This window comes from Anser brachyrhynchus, assembly GCF_964034855.1.
Source record: "Anser brachyrhynchus genome assembly, chromosome: 3".
Classification (NCBI taxonomy): Eukaryota; Metazoa; Chordata; class Aves; order Anseriformes; family Anatidae; genus Anser; species Anser brachyrhynchus.
In genome coordinates, this window is record NC_137696.1 from 11382151 (window position 1) to 11398173 (window position 16023).

At 38.1% G+C, this 16023-nt stretch overlaps 1 protein-coding gene across 9 annotated transcripts in view; it reads right to left on the minus strand.

Annotated features, from left to right (window-relative positions):
• Positions 1-16023, minus strand: part of CFAP61 (cilia and flagella associated protein 61) — a 111690-nt gene that overhangs the window by 94696 nt on the left and 971 nt on the right. For 6 of the 9 annotated variants that reach the window (XM_080584997.1, XM_080584996.1, XM_080584993.1 and 3 more), the window contains exons 2-8: positions 15773-15923; positions 15396-15546; positions 13260-13336; positions 12470-12537; positions 11104-11230; positions 5149-5281; positions 2994-3147 (exon numbers count right to left, since the gene is read on the minus strand). In XM_080584997.1, the coding sequence (XP_080441123.1) occupies positions 2994-3147; positions 5149-5281; positions 11104-11230; positions 12470-12537; positions 13260-13336; positions 15396-15546; positions 15773-15923 (861 nt within the window). Of the gene's footprint in view, positions 1-2993; positions 3148-5148; positions 5282-5505; positions 8718-11103; positions 11231-12469; positions 12538-13259; positions 13337-14809; positions 14877-15395; positions 15547-15772; positions 15924-16023 lie in introns of those variants that run through there. The other 3 variants (XM_080584998.1, XM_080584999.1, XM_080585000.1) reach the window with 3 other exon arrangements.

The following is a 16023-nucleotide window of genomic DNA, read 5'->3' on the forward strand; positions in this document are numbered from 1 at the left end:
CACTATAGCAAATTACAAGGACATAGGTAGGCCCTTATATTGGAAAGGCTTATCGATGGACTACCAGGTTGGAACTATTATTTGGGTCTCCATTTACCAAAGAAGCCCAAGATATAATTCCCTTTTCAAACTAAATTTTTAATAAAATGAAAAATTCAGACAGAAGGGGAACTATGCTTATGCTTTTTTTTTGTTTTTGTTTTTGGCGGTGGTGGCCAGTGGGTGGAGGGGGGGGGGCGTCTTTTTTTTCCTTTAAAATTCTTTATTAAAATGGTGGGCTCTTTTCTTTTCCTTTCTTAATAATAAATAAATAAATAAAGGAAACACCACTGCTTTTCCTGGATGTTTTCATGAATGACTGCTGAGATGAATCTTGAGTCATGTCTCATTCAATAATAAAACCTGAATCAGAGCTTTTTTTTTCCCAACCATTTGAAAAATACAGACTTGTTTACATAAACAATTTGTTTATAGTTTATAAAAGACATTTATCAAATATCCATCATAAAGCACATATTTTCAATAAACCATATAAAACTTTTGTAACTTGTGACAAGCTAACACTTTATTGAATTGATATTAGAGGTTAGAGAAATAACAGTATATATTTGTTTGTTTGTTTGTTTTCTTTCTTTCTTTTCTTTCTGTTTTCTTTCTTTAAAATTCAACTACCACAGCCTTTAGTTTCATCACTTTCTTTTTGGCTATACTGGGCAGGCATAAACAACAGTTTACAATGCTTCAGGACAAGCAAAACTATTTTAAAATGTTATAATTATGTTCTAAAATGTACAGAGTTACCACAATAGTTTTTATTATTATTCCATGATAGTAGAATTAATATTCCTGAGCAATATATAGCCATGAGCTACCTCTAATTTTACTATTAAATTTCTAGTGGCTCACTCTCTAAGAATGGTATCGGAGACAGGCAATTCACTGATGATAATCAAGTTCCTTCTCAGGTGTCTGTCTTTGAGACCCTCAATGATTTCAATGTGTTCAAGATATCTGAAAAAGCCTACCAATAATTCTCTTTCCCCAAGGCTGCTCTTGAACACAACAAGCTTGAAATTTGTGGCTGTAGCTCTAACAGAACTGCAGCTGCAAGCGCACCCACAGGCTGCCCACTCAGCAGGCAGATGGAGGAGACAGTAGGGTTGTAGCAGCTCCTGATGCCATTCTCTTCTGGAGACAGAAGTTGGGAATTGGCTCGGTGCTGAAGGCAGGTATTTCACAGGATCCTGACACAAAACTTATTTGCCATTCCAAATAGAGTGATACTACTCCTTTTTTTTTTTTTAATTGTACTTAAAAAGTAAATACAGCATTGCAAACAACCAACAACCACCAAAAGTAATACAGTTTTTAAATGGAGAGGGAAAAGAGAGGGAATCATGTCTGAGATTGCTAACCAAGGTGCTTAATACGCTTCTCAAAAGCACTCAGATGCTAAGCTGGTAAGTGTTATAGGAACCTGAAAAGAATCATTTATGCTGATTTTACATGCTTTTTTTTTTTTTTTTAACAATTAGAAAATCCAATAGCTCATTATTCCAGCCTATCCAGGCCCCTCTGGGCAGCAGCACAGCCCTCTGCCATACCGGCTCCTCCTTCCAGTTTTGTATCATCAGCAAATTTGCTGATTGAAGGGAGTAGGCAACATATATGTCTAGACTTCCTGCTGATATAGCAGTAGGACAGAAGTCAAAGTGAAGTCAATACTACTCATAGTTAACGAGAATTTAAAATACTGAGATAATATTTGCAGTTTTAAAATGAGGTATATTTCATACTTTTCTGCACATTTTCATATAGCTTATTGAAGAACTAATCCCGAGCAAATTTGCATGACTTTGCAGGGTGGGAAAGTTCTTCCCAAACTTTGTTCCTGACCAAACAGTGCAAAGAGGGCTGGCCCAGAACAGCAGGAAAGGAAAGAGAGGTCTAGTTTTTAGAAGAGACTATCATAAATTATCTTTCTTCCTCCTTCAGTCCTACCTACATTTCTACATATGTCTGTCACCTATTTTGAAATAATACTCCTGAAGTTCCAGGAGCGCGGACTGATACAGGACAAGGCAGCTGGGTTCCTTCATCTCTTATTAGCAATATTCTTCTTTGCAGGGGAGGGGAAGTCCACAAGTGTGGCTGGAAGGCATTTTTTTTCTTTCCCTTTACTGTTCCATGGCTTTCAGCTATGAGATACCAGCTGGTGACTGCTCTGAAGCTGCCCAGTTGCTTTTTTGCCTGGTGCTTTGTGTTCAAACAAGCAGATATGTAACAACCTAGTGGTGTTTCTTTAATTCTATTATTAATAATTAGCAGACAGCAAAATGCTGCCCTTCTGGACAAAAAGACCTTCAACACTGAAAAATAATGATGACAACTGTAAATTATTAGTGGTCTATAAATAGGCAACATATTCATGTTACTGCTATTTGTTAGTTGCAGTAAGATGGCTTGTAGGTTGTTTGTCATATTGTGTCCAACACAAAAATAGAATGAAAACAGTTCCTGGTCTTCCAAAACCTTGTAACCTAAAAGACTGCAAACAGTAAGCAGACAGAGCAGAAAATGAGCCTCAAGGAAATAAGAGAGCACAAATCACAAGACAACATGACAGCCACTGATAACCAGCTGCTTAGCTGCTGACAGACATTAGAATCAAGTTTAAAAATTAAGACTTAATTTAACAGCACAACTGTAGTCAACTGATGGGAAGTAGATGCTACTTTCCAAAGTAGCTTTCCAAAACTTGAAACCTACTTGTATCTCACACCTCTGTTTTGATGAGAGTCTTCAGTGTGACACACTGTACAGACCAACTCCCCTGAATTAAAAAACACCAGGCAACCATCTCCAAAGCGCAGACACATTCTTTTTTTCTTACTAATATAAGCCTATGTCCTCTTCCATTTTTTTTCAAAACCCGTTCAGAAGCTAGAAATAAATGCACATTGAATCTGCCTATAATTTTAGAATATAGGTACCTTCTGGAATGCTTGGCTCCTGTGACGCTTTGAGAACATCTTCAGGATGTGGTTTACAGAGTCCATGGAAAGGCCCTAAGTCAAAACATGCATGAAACAAGGAAACATCTACTTGAGAGCATAAGCTCATGAATCCCACTGCAGTGTCTCCAGCCTGCAATATAAAAACAATGTCACACACATGCAAAAGTTGAGCAGATAATTTTAGTTGAGGACAAAAAAAAAAGGGTTGTGAGGAGGAAAGAGGGAAATAAAGGGCAAAACAAGAATTTCAGCATACTAGCTGTAGCTGTGTGTAAAAGAAAAGTATAAAGGAAAGTTGAAGATTTGTTTTCAATTAAGTGTATTACACCCTCTACATTAGGTGTTATTATTATTGCTATTGTTATTGTTGTTGTTGTTGTTATTATTATTATTATTATTATAGTTATGATTTGCAGGGGGATTAGAATTATTTATACGGACCAAATTATGATCTACTGTTTCAATAAAACACCCTTCAACTAGAGACCTCCAAAAAGGGCATAATTGTTCCTTAAGTGCAGCTAAACTAGAATCTGGATTTAGCTAACCATAATGGTTGACTAATTATTTGATGCTATTTTGTAAATAAATTGTGCTCAAACTGAAAAGCGTATTTTATTTTCCTATGAAAATAATAAAAGAAAACAATTGTACAGTATATAAAGAGTTCTAAAACATTATATGGCATGTATTATGAAAAGTAATTACAAGCATCGAATATTTTCAGGTTCTGAAAATATCTAAGAACCAGCCTTCAAAAAAAAAAAAAAAAAGCCCTGGGAATGACAAAGATCCCTGCAACACTGAAATGGCATGTCACTTTATGTTTGATTATTACTGAATGTTTCCAGAAAGTTGCAGAGTTGAGACAGAAATAGACTCTGGAAAATCAGAACCAGTGTGTTAGAGGGGTTTGGCTTCAAGCTGAGACCAGTCTAGAAGTAGGAAACTCTTCAAATGTTAGCCCTATATTCAACTTTCTCATAAAACAAATAATCAACATTTTTTTTCCTTAATACACATAATGAAAGCCTTCTTTAAAAACATTATGAAAACTCACAGGATGGATTTTTATGTCTGTTTTATTCTGCCATCAGCACTCCAATAAAAATAAAAAAAATCAAGTTTAATTTTTTTCCCCAAACAACAAGTGATTGTTTGTTTGCGTAACTGAACAAAAGCTGGGTCACTGCAGTTGTCTGGCTGCTGTGTAATTTTAGGCCCAAGGCTCAGCAGAGGCTGATTAACCAATCCATCTACCATATGTGCAAAAAGAGGTTGCCAGCTTCATTCTCTGCAGGGAAAATTGGCATCTATCTTGGTTCGTATGAAGGTGTCTTTCACAGCAGCAGAGGCAAGTATAAAATATGAGGGCCTGAAACACTTTTTGCTGGTATCATATCGAGCAATGAACGTACAATTGAAATGTATTATTTATAAAGATAGCCATTTGTAATGTGCTATTACACTAATGGCTTATTGTTTCCTATTTGGCTTCCAATGGCAGTGATTACATGTTAAGGTTTTATAAAATCATTTGGTATAGAAAGCAGACTTCTGGAATTAAGTAGGTTATGTTGCCTATCAGCTTATGATACCATGCACAGTTACTAACGCGTGAAAATATTAAGAGGAATTTTCAGACGGATAGCTATTAGTACCTCTTTCTTATTTAAATTAATTCCTGAGTTTCTGTCTTCAGTTCAGCAAAAACCTGACTGCCCCAGCCAGGAGATGGAAAAAATATACATCATTTTTAACTGAGAAATGGTTACTGGCTTCTAGTTTTCACATGCAATATTAATTTTCACAAGGAATGAAAATTGGTCATCTATAATGTAAAATGTCTAAAACAGCAACCTGTTTTTCAGAGTGGCCTGTTCCAATTCCTTGGAAAGAATCCACACAATTACCAGGAATTGCTGCTTCATTTACTTAACAGGAGATACCACTCCTAAAGAACTGAGATACACAAAGAAAGTGGCAGAGGGCATTGTGTGTGTGCAGATCATGACTTCTACCTTCCAAAAGTGAGCTTGTTCTTTTTATTCACTAAGCTGCAGCGTGAACTACTTACATATACATCAGTAACATGATGATTAGATCAAACAGAAGCATATGACAGACTGACCTCACAAACAACAGCTTGATTTTCTTCATCTTGATGTTCTATTATATCAGCAAGAAAATATTCGCTATAGGTTTCTTTCAGAGTCTCATTCTGGCGCATCCAGATTGGCATGAGATCATTGTAATCTTCCAACCTATGAAAAAGAGATTATGTAATGTCCTAAAACTCTGCTGTTAAAAGGTCCCAATACCTCTGTTCCCCTCTGTTAGCATACTGACAGATATTAAAAATCACTGATCCAAAGCCCCTACCAGTGAAGAAATAATTTCACATAGGACATCTCCTAACACACACTAAGTTGGTAGCCTCAGCACCAGAGGAGAGACGAAAGCACTTTTAAAAGCCAACGCAACCCACCTTAGATCTGGATTTCGCCATGGAGATGGTTATCTTTCCCTCAAAGCAAAAAATATGAGGGTAGCCCTGTTCAAAATTCTCTCGCCTAAGGCATCTCAGGCCAGGTGGATCTGGGCTTTTGGCCTCATTTAAAATAATTACACTCAGTGAGCCCAATCTCAGTTGGTTAGAGTTGGCAGAGATCTCAAAAAGAGCTACACCAGTGCAATTTAGGAAATCAGTTGTGTTTTTTAAGAAAAATTAAAAAAAAAGAAAAAGAAAAAGAAAAAAAATACAAAATAGTGCCTTCTTGTATGGGAGAAACAGTGCTGAGTATTGGCTAGATTACTGTTATTACACACAGCAGTGTGGGAGTCAACTGGCAGAAATTGAACCATTATGCCTTTGTAAGGTCGAGTTAATGCTCCACCATTGAAAAAGATACAAAGGCCAAAGTGCAATTACTGTATGCCTCTGCCTCATGAAAAGCCTTCTGCATAGGTGGGAGTGCAGCTCTGCCTCTGCTGCTCCAGTCTGGTCTCCGTGCTGCTGGCGTGAAGTGGCCAGAGCTGACTCCTAAGCTGTCCAAGTTTCAGTGTTAGAATCATATAGGCCCCAGACTGCATGGATTTTTAAATAGATAACAGAGTCCTTCCCATCAATCAACCTAAAAAAAAAAAAAGTTAATTCTTTAGCAGGATCAATGCAAGTCTCACCAAAACCTCATTGCTTTTACCAACGTGTAGAAATTGCCATGAAGGAATTCAACAGAGGTATGTGCTGCACCCGTGGCATGTAGGCCTGGGCCAAGCAGCTCCAACACAGAACACCTTCCCGTGACAGGGTGAAATCGCTGCTTTATTTCTGTAAACAATGCCAGAACGTAAGCGGTCTGAGCAACAACTCTGTGACTCTGAAGTGGCTCAGAAAAGTCGGACTGCGGTGGGCGGTGAGGAGGGGCCGCTTTCACGGCACGCTTAAGAAATCCCTTCCTCCTAGCGTGCTTTCGACCGCCTCAGCTAGCGCAGCCGTGTGTGAGAAGGAAGATGACCCCCTGCGGGAGGCAGCGCTCGGCACACCACGCGGAACGGGACGCCAGCCCGGCACGTCCCCGACGGACAGCCCGCAGCCGCCCCCGACGGCCCACAGCGCCGCAGGGCTCGCCCGCCCCCTGGCGGCCTCCCGGAGGGCTGCAGGGCCGGGCCCTTCTCCCTTCCCTTCCCTGCCCTGCCCTGCCCTGCCCTGCCCTGCCTTTCTCCACTTCCCCACTCCGTCTTCAGGCCGGGGTATCCTTTGCCCAACCCTCCTGCAGTGTCAGTAGAAAAATACAGTAAAATAGTTTTTTCCTCTAAAAACGATACACGCTGTAGAAACATGTTTCTGAAGTTCGTTATCAGGAATGCTTATTAACAATTCCCTCAGCTTTAGGAAAACTTGCGTTTTGCTTCAGGCTGCAGCCACTCAAGTTTGTACACACTTGTACCCAAGTACCTGTACCCATAGCTTAGAAATCTTAGCTCTCTACAGGCAGCAAGTGCAGAAAAACCAAATAAAGCTACTCTAATTTTCACTCTTCGCATGTTTCTGGATTTCACAGAAGCCTTAAATTTAACACAGCTGGGCCAGAGATTCTAATTTATCAATCACGGTCTGATCACCTAAGTACTGATGGACTCTGACATGAGACTGAAGGACAATTCAAGCGCTACTCTGATGGCTTTTGCCACTCCTACACACCAGAAGGATGTGACCTTCTGAGTAAGACCACCTTTCTGCCAGGGACCAGCGACCCCCTTTATTTTGACGTTATTTCTTATTCTCAGGCCATCTGTCTGAGAGCTCTCCGCTTGCCCTCGTTGGTCCCATTGCCCAGAACAGCCCCGAGATAAGGCCCTACACACCCCTCCATCCCCGGTCCAGTTGCGCTGACCTCTTTTTGTTCAGGTCAGCCAAGCAGGTTGTTCAGGCGAGATGGACAGTACGGGAGCTGTTCCAGCCTCCAGTGGGTATCTGTTACACATGCCTTATTAACAGCCTTTTGAGCGGGGTGAATAAATGCTTAACTTGTGACCTTTAGGATGTCCTGAGTCACTGTACTATTCCATCTGCCAGGAGTTTTAGATAATTTAATTTTTCTTCTGGAGGGCAGTCACCAGATTCTTTCATTGAGTTTTAAGTTAAGAAAGCCAGCTTGAGAAACTAAGAGAGAATATTGTGACTATTCCCTCAAAACTGAAGACAGCTGCTGGGGTGACAAACTTCCAAGCCACGCTTTTTCATTCTTTTTCACTGTTAAGACACTATAAATCACTTGTCTGTAGAATCATTTCAAATGCTGCAAGAGAAATAAAGCTCCAAAAACAATCAAACCTTGTAAAAATATATTATAAATTTACATTCTTTGTATTTCAAACTAAAATGGTAGTCTTCCCATTCTTCCCAGGCACCAGTATCTCAAGGGCAAAACAGCAGAAAGGTTTTCTATTATCAGAACTTCACTACTTTCACATAGTAATTATAGCAAATTCATTAACGTGTTATAAAACCTCAAAGAAACCAAACTGATTTACGGTTAGAGGATTGAGGCTGAAGTCTTAATTGAAATCTGTTGTTTCACTGGGATAGATAACAACACAGACCCCATCTCCAAACTGAATGCTTTGCCAATGCAATGCCTTGCCATGCAGGCTGCTCCAAGTCCCTCACGGCATTCTGCTCTGCAAAGCACAACACCACAAGGCCACCTCTCAAGACACAGGTGGCAATTCTGCAGACTCGTGTTATGCAGAGACTGCCATACATACACTGAGCTCATGACACTCAGCAGGCTCTGCATAAGCCCAGTCATCTCCCAGCAAACTAGAAACTGTAGGAACAGAACTATTTTTAGTTTCTGCAACCCCCCAACCAGTACCTTAGACTTTTTTTAAACAAACAAGCAAAACAAAACAAAAAATATATCATTTAAAAAATATATAAAAACACTACAAGATTCCTAGACAGAGAACAAGCACAATAAAGGAATTCCACAGAGCTGCACATTTGTGATGTCTTACATACATGGTACAAAAACAAGGAAGAGGATCTAAAGATGATGTACCAGCTAGAAACTAGAACATAAAGGCTTAGTGGACTGGGTTCAGGCATACTACAGATTTATTTCACATTATAAAGGTCAGATAGAGAACAACTTCAAAATTAATGGTTAAGCAAAGTATCAGTTTACAGCTTCCCCTCGCCATAAGTAAGGGTAGAGGGAAAAGAGATTACCCTAATCTCCTATCATTGACCCAGAACATGTTGCTAGGCAGGTGGCTGTGGGCAACTTCCATAGATAAATCTCTAAAGGGCTCCTTTGAATGTTACTATGGATGCCAGTGAAGTATAAAAGTGAATACAGAGGAAAAGGAAAGGCAAAGCATCTCCTGGAAACATAATTCTTACTCAGAGAATCTGTATTACCTATATATCTTTAAGTATGAATACCATATCAACAGAGACTGTGTAATTCAAAAGAAATAAGCAGTTTCTTGGTTAGTTTTCTAGTTTTCTATGTTTTTTTTATTATTATTTTTTTTATAAAAGAAAATCATGTATATTATTCATAAAAACTACAGAAGTCCCAGGCAAGATGGTATCTCTTATGTGTTATATTGCTACAGCCTGCTTGACACTTCCAGTCATGTCAAAAATATTCCCTATTGCCAATATCTGATGGCTATCAAAATAAAGAATGTGATTCAAATTAAATGAAAAACTATAACAGTCAGAATCAAAGGGTACAGAAAAACTTTAAATCCTCAGGAATTAATTTACCTACTGATAACTTTTTAGTATTAAGGGTTTGTTCATATATTGATAGAAGGTAGACTACTCAAAGGAAATACTTTTTAAAAGCCTTTAAAAAGACCTTACTTTTTTAAAAGTGTAGATCAAGTTGGTATGCAAATGATTTTGTAACATAATGAAATATCCAGACCAACAGTAGAATGGTTTTAAGTGGCCAACATCAGGTCTCAGCCCTTTGTCTCACAATGCTCCAAAGCCAAGCCATAGGATATTGTAAGCATTGAATAAAACTGTAGGATAAATAGCACAGTCTGCAGATTTGTTTCAGGCCTATTTGACAAAATCAAGTATGTATAAAACATCTCTCTATGAGAGAGAGGTTTCCGTCAGCACCCAGTGCAAGACGTTAGCATGAACTATTTCATGAACAGATTGGTATGGATTTACCTGGCAGACAGAGGTTCCTAATGTGGCATTACCTTCCATTAGCACTGGTCATACATCAATATTGTATGATGAAGCCTCCCAGAGACGTGCTTGTCCCTAAACTTCAATTTCTATTACAAGGACTGGAAAAATCTCTTAAATCATAATACTGCTACATAAGGACAACGCAGCACTTCCATTTAGAACAAAGAAAAACAACACCAGAAAGAATCAGAATCAAAATTATTACCTCATGAAACATTACCCTACATGTGCTCTTTGCAGCATGGAGAGGAAAATAAGTGAACCAAAATGTGATATATACTAGTTATATTTTGACCACAGTACAGAGAAGCATCTACACAGCACTGATAGCATATATGATACAGCAACCTATACAGAAAAACATAAAGCCTGTCAGGGGCAGAAACTGCATTTCTCGCTTAGTGTACTCAGTGCTGACACGTGCAGAAAATTGCAATTTGGCATAAACAGCAGAATTCAAATGACAGAAAAAAACACAGTTGTAATGGTCTATGCATAGGTAGACATCAGTAGGCTTTTGGATAGAGAAACCTGCATCTCTGCCTGGTGTACACTACCAATAGATTGGCAGAGAGACTCAATATTAATTTTTTTCTTTCTCAACTTTTTAATGACATTTATGATGAGTCCCAAAATAACTGCAAAGCTGTGTGAAAGGCACATTGTGTAAGCATATCATAAAAGAAAAAAAAGAAAAAGTCTTTGCTTCAAACTGCACACACTGAAATACATGACACTATGTAATAAATTAAAAAAAAAAAAGTGTTACCCTATTATTTTCTTAAGATCTCTTGGCAATGTTGAGGAGGCCTGATGGCCTGCTCCCCTGATGCACAATGACAGGGAATATATGAAGTGCTTATGCAAAAAACTGTACAAGAGCAGAAGGAGAATTACTTTCCATGTCTGACAGACTAGTGGAATTAGGGAGTCTCTACTCTTTTATTTAATTGCTCTAGATGATAAACCCTCCTCTTCAGTTTTTGCTCACCTGGTCGAAGTATGATACAATTAAAAAATGCAAAAAATTAATTGGAATATGCTCCTGAAAACTATATGCACTCACTAAAATACACAACAAGACAATAAAGCCAACATTCACAGAATAAACATTGCTGACCAAAAAATGTATTATTTCTATTATTTCTAGATAGAAAATCAGATTTACAAAAAATACAATTGATCTTGCTATGAAGTAGAATAAAAACAGCATAATCATAAAACAACTACTTAATTAGGTTATCAAGAAAAATCATGGCCACTGAATTAAGATACTGATGCTGTAAATCAAAATGTGAATTCTTTAAATTGCCCCAGACAGACCTTCTCATAAATGTAGAAGCAAGAAAACTGCATTACCTTGCTTTGCGAACATGCAGCTGCGGGTGATACCGATGTCTGGGGCTCACAAGCAAAGTAAAGTTTATATCCACTGCTGAACCTGAAGCAGTTATCATCTTTTCAAAGACACTTTCCAAGCCTGGCTCTGTGAACAATAAAAATCTGTTAGGAGCTGCAGAGAAACATCATTATTTGAACTTTAAAATTATCAGCAAAACTGTTTGAGGAAAAAGGATTTTTGAATTTAAACCCCAGATGGCATAATGCTCTCTTAAATTAAGCAATGAAACAGTAGCAACAGCAGCATATGCATGTTAAAAGATTGTTACCGGATTAATTTAAGGATTATTCTGACCATTCTTCTAGTTCCTCTACATAACCAATGTCTATTTCTTCAGTATCTTGTAGCAGCAGTAGGTGAGAGTTCCCTCAGCCTGCAGCATCCCAAATCTGAATAAGCTTCAAAGCAATCAGAAATTGCCAGAATCAAATCCCTATAGAAATGCTAGTCTTAAAAACAACACTGTAAAGCACTGGAGAATCTCTTTGTCAGGACTTGGTACACTGAAGAAAAGCTGAGATTTGTAGTTAGGGTAGTTTTCACAAAAGCCATTATATAGGTACTGGTTTCTGTACTTTATACATTACTAAGGAATTGTTTAACGTGACCTGGCACTAAGATACCGAGAAACTGATATATCAGAAAAAACTCCAGTTCACTTTAAGGAAAGCTACAGGCAAACATATCAGTCATTAAGTAGCTGTTTAGCTTAACAGTCTGAATTCAGGACTGAAATTCAAAGTCAGATGGTAAGATGTGCATCCTCCCATCTTTTGCTCTAAAAGAAACAATTCTAGCTTCCTTCCACGTCTCCAGCACTCCTTCTGTGCCTTACCAGAAAGAGTCCTCTTCTCCTCTTGTACTCACTTGGCCAAGTGAGAGAAAGTACCTGATGTGACTGTTTTTGATGCATAGGTATGATGCCTGGCTGACTGGTGTGTTAGTCACTGCCTGTCAGACGACAAGCACTCATTTCAATCTCTTGACCCCATTCAGCTGGAAGGTTTCACAAAACTTGTGGGAATTTATTTCTGAGACACCTGTGCCTCTGTTTGAAGCCCTATCCATTTCTGGCAAATGTTAAGACCGCAGGAAATGGATAGACTGCTGAATGGAACATGCAGCTTTTTACAAGGGATGTCCATTAGAGGATACTTTAAGACTGTGGTTTCTCTATGTTTAGAAAATGGTAACTGTTCTCAATATATTTAAAAAACAAAACAAAACAAACAAACAAAAAAACACAACACACTTCACCAACACAGTGTAATAGTGATAACTAGTTCTTGTTATTTTAAGAATAAAAAAGTTTTAAATTCTTACCTAAATTCTCATCAGCTGGTATGAAGAGAAGTATAAACTGCAGTTCTGGTATTGCAATAAAAACCCTCCTGGACAAATAACATAACTGTATTCAGTCTTTCATCACTACACCAAATCAGAAACAGCAGCTACTCTTTTAATGCATGACTTTTTTTCTCCAGCGTCTCCAATCTTACTTCATGAGCCCATATGGCTCAAAAATTAAAGCATTTTATTTATCATAAATAATATGATATGGAATTAATCAGGGCATCTTTTACTGTTTCTTCTATCCTATTTCTCTCTCAATTTCCTAATACTTAGATTTCAAACATCCTGCTTTTTATATCAGTTCCACAGTAGTGAAAAAATTAAAGATGCCAGATCTCTGCTGGCACATCTCTGACCTGGCATCTGTGTGATCTGGCTTGACATGACAAAGTAACTAAATTTCACAGAAGCAGCACCAAATGCAATTCACTCTGTTTATATAAATAGGTTCTGAGCGATACCAAATAACCCGAGCAATCACTGAGTATTGAGCTAACATGATATATTGTGCTGTTTGTACTGCATAGCTTGTGACTTTACTGTATAATCTGTAGTTAGTAAACTACCAAAAGATGAACTGGGAACAACCATACTCCAGAAATATCTACAGCTTTTTAAGCTTCATGCTCAGTCATGGAAATTTAGAGTGGAAATTTAAGAAAAGAAAAAAATTCATTCTGCCTTGCAACTGCAATACTGATAGCAAACAGTGGGAGGAGAGCGCACGTGCTTCACTACAGAAAGCTGCATACTAACTCACCTAATAATTTCTTGGGAACATCCAGCTGCATATTCCTCTTTTGCCACAAAAAGATGCATGAACAGCGTGTTCAAAGGCTAGAACATGAAGAATGAGAATCTAAACACCACGAATATTGTATTTATTGTCTACCCAAATGCACAAATCCAATGCACGAATCCAATATCTGTGATCCACACTCAAAGTGAGTAACTTTGCATGTGAGTAACTCATTGCCTTCAAGGCGTGTGTGGATAAAGCTATATGAATAAAGGACATTTTTTATATTATGATTTGTGCCGATGTAATGTTTTTAAATTTGATTCATATTCCAGCTTACTGTTAGAATACAATTTATAAACATCACTTTTTTATTTGTAACACTGTTCTGTTCCTTATTTGTGTTAACTAATAACATTTAAATTTAACCACAACAACTAACAACTAAATCTTAACAACATTTAACATTTGATTAATAAAGACTATTTCTTTCCAGGTTTTCAGGGGAAAAAAAAAAGAAGCTTGCACATTCCTCATGCTCCCAAAATTGTTCTTCCCTTAAAAGATGTAGGAAAAAATACAAGATCTTATGATTGCATTGTTAGACACATTTAAACATCCAGAAAAAGGGCTGACTAAAAGACGTCTTTCCTATTTACCTCCAGTTAATCTGGAAAACACCTTACAGCAAAGGAATCTCACCTAGAATCTCAACTGGAACACGTACAATTGCTTTGCCAGTACAGAAGCATGAAATATCTACTGAATCTTCTGTATAGATTTTAGGAAATAATCTCCATTCTAAGCAAAGCAAGAGTTCTTCTGCTCCTCATTAATGTTCTGAAGCATCTTTTACTCCTGCTTCTGAGCAGTAATTCCTAACATGCTAAAGCTGTTTGTCTGTTTGTCTCCTTTTCTCTCTGTATGCCCCTGACATTGAAGTCAGCTGCAGCTTTACTGCAAGATACTGTCAAGCAGACTGCCTGAGGAAGAGCTTGCAGAACTGACAGCACAGCATAACCCAACAGCAGCAGCTGCACACTGAATGAAGTGGTTGTGTCTGCAATATGCCAGTACACAAAGTACTGCTCAAGTGACAAAGAAAACAGATTACAAGAAAATTGCATGTTGGTCTTTTTTCCCCTATACTCCCTTTGGCTGTAATAATTCTGTTTCTCTTAATGGCACATACAGCAGTTTTTAATACAATCAGTGTATTTGTCAGTTTTTCTGCAAGCCATTGCTTAATAACACCCAGAACAGCACCAAAAAACTGATGAACAAACTGTTGGGATGTAATTTCAGTATCACCAACACCTTATTCTGGCAAATGCTGCCTAGCTTTTAAGTGTTTATGGTCAACGTTTTTGGTCTTTTCTCAACAATAACAGGATGATCCAGTGCCTAGATGGATTGAATGAGGGACAGCATTTGAATAAACTTCTAAGCACTTATTTCTAGTCCATAATTTCTAAGGGTAATTTACAAACTCGACTGAGGAGCCGTTATGAAAGCTGGCACCACACAGAATGGAGTGCAGCCATATCCACACCAGCACTGAACAAACTCACTCCAGAATCAAGATACTCATGCCAGCACGGTCCTCTACTCAGTGTAATTCAGCATCTTCCAAAGAGGGGTATGCTCCTCATCCCTTGCTCTTCTCTGAAGCCATTAAATTTGGATTCTGTTGTGTAAAAGAGCAAAACTTTATTCCAAAAGGTGAGAAATTAGGATTTCAGTTCCCCTACAATAAGAAGTATGTTACAGCAAAGTCTCCACCTCCTGGGTAAATGCTCTGTTAGATAGCACCAGAGCGGGACAGGTATTTGAACAAAAAATGTTGGTGGCAGCTATAGCTCACGCTGCTCTCAGTGCCAGCGCAGTGCATTAGACATGTTCTGCACATGTCTAGCAAAGAACCTGCATTCCCTAATGGCCTCTGTCAGGATGACAGTTACCTTATGTTACAGTAGTGGCAAAAGCACAAGCACCCATGAACTTCTGAGCACCTGAGGGTTTAGAAAGATAATCAGCTTCTTTGGCCTGAACACCTCAGATCTACCTAAAAGAGATTTGAGAGGCCTATGTGTATTTTTGTACCTGAGCCTTAAGTGGAAAAAAAAAAAAACAAATAAAATTATACAATTTACTTACAGTGCATTTGTTGTTAAGGTAGTTTTTATGTAAGAATGATTCCCAATCAGACTGATCAGTGATATTCCAATTTGGATAGTCCAGAAAGGCAGCATGGGCTATAACCTCATTCTTCTCATTGCAGAGTATCAGAGAAAGATTAGATTTTTCTCTGTGAAAACAATTTAATTCAGAACTTGAAGAAACTATACAAAAGAAAAGCATAGGGAAGTTTAACACTTAATAATCAGATTGTATTCTAAAAATTTTGAGAACAGATACAAAAGCTGTTATAAGGGTATAAAAACATGAAGACAGGTATTTCCCTTTAATCTGTCCTAGAGGCAGGTCTGTGCCAGTCATATCTAAATAAAAGCTCCAAAACCAGTGTTACTTACAAAAGGTGCATGACATCAATCTTTCCAAAAACATCTTCTGTAAAATGGCTGAAGAGGCTGATAATATCAGAAACATCACGTAACTCTGTCCTTCTGGCACTAACCACTTCTGTATGTCCTCTTGAAGATGTTATTGTAGTCATCTTGTAAACTGTAACAAAAAGAAAGAAAACGTTGCTGGTTCTAGCAGATCCTTCCTGCCGCAATCCATTGTTCAATGCAGTTACTTGAAATGGATTGTTATAACAGCT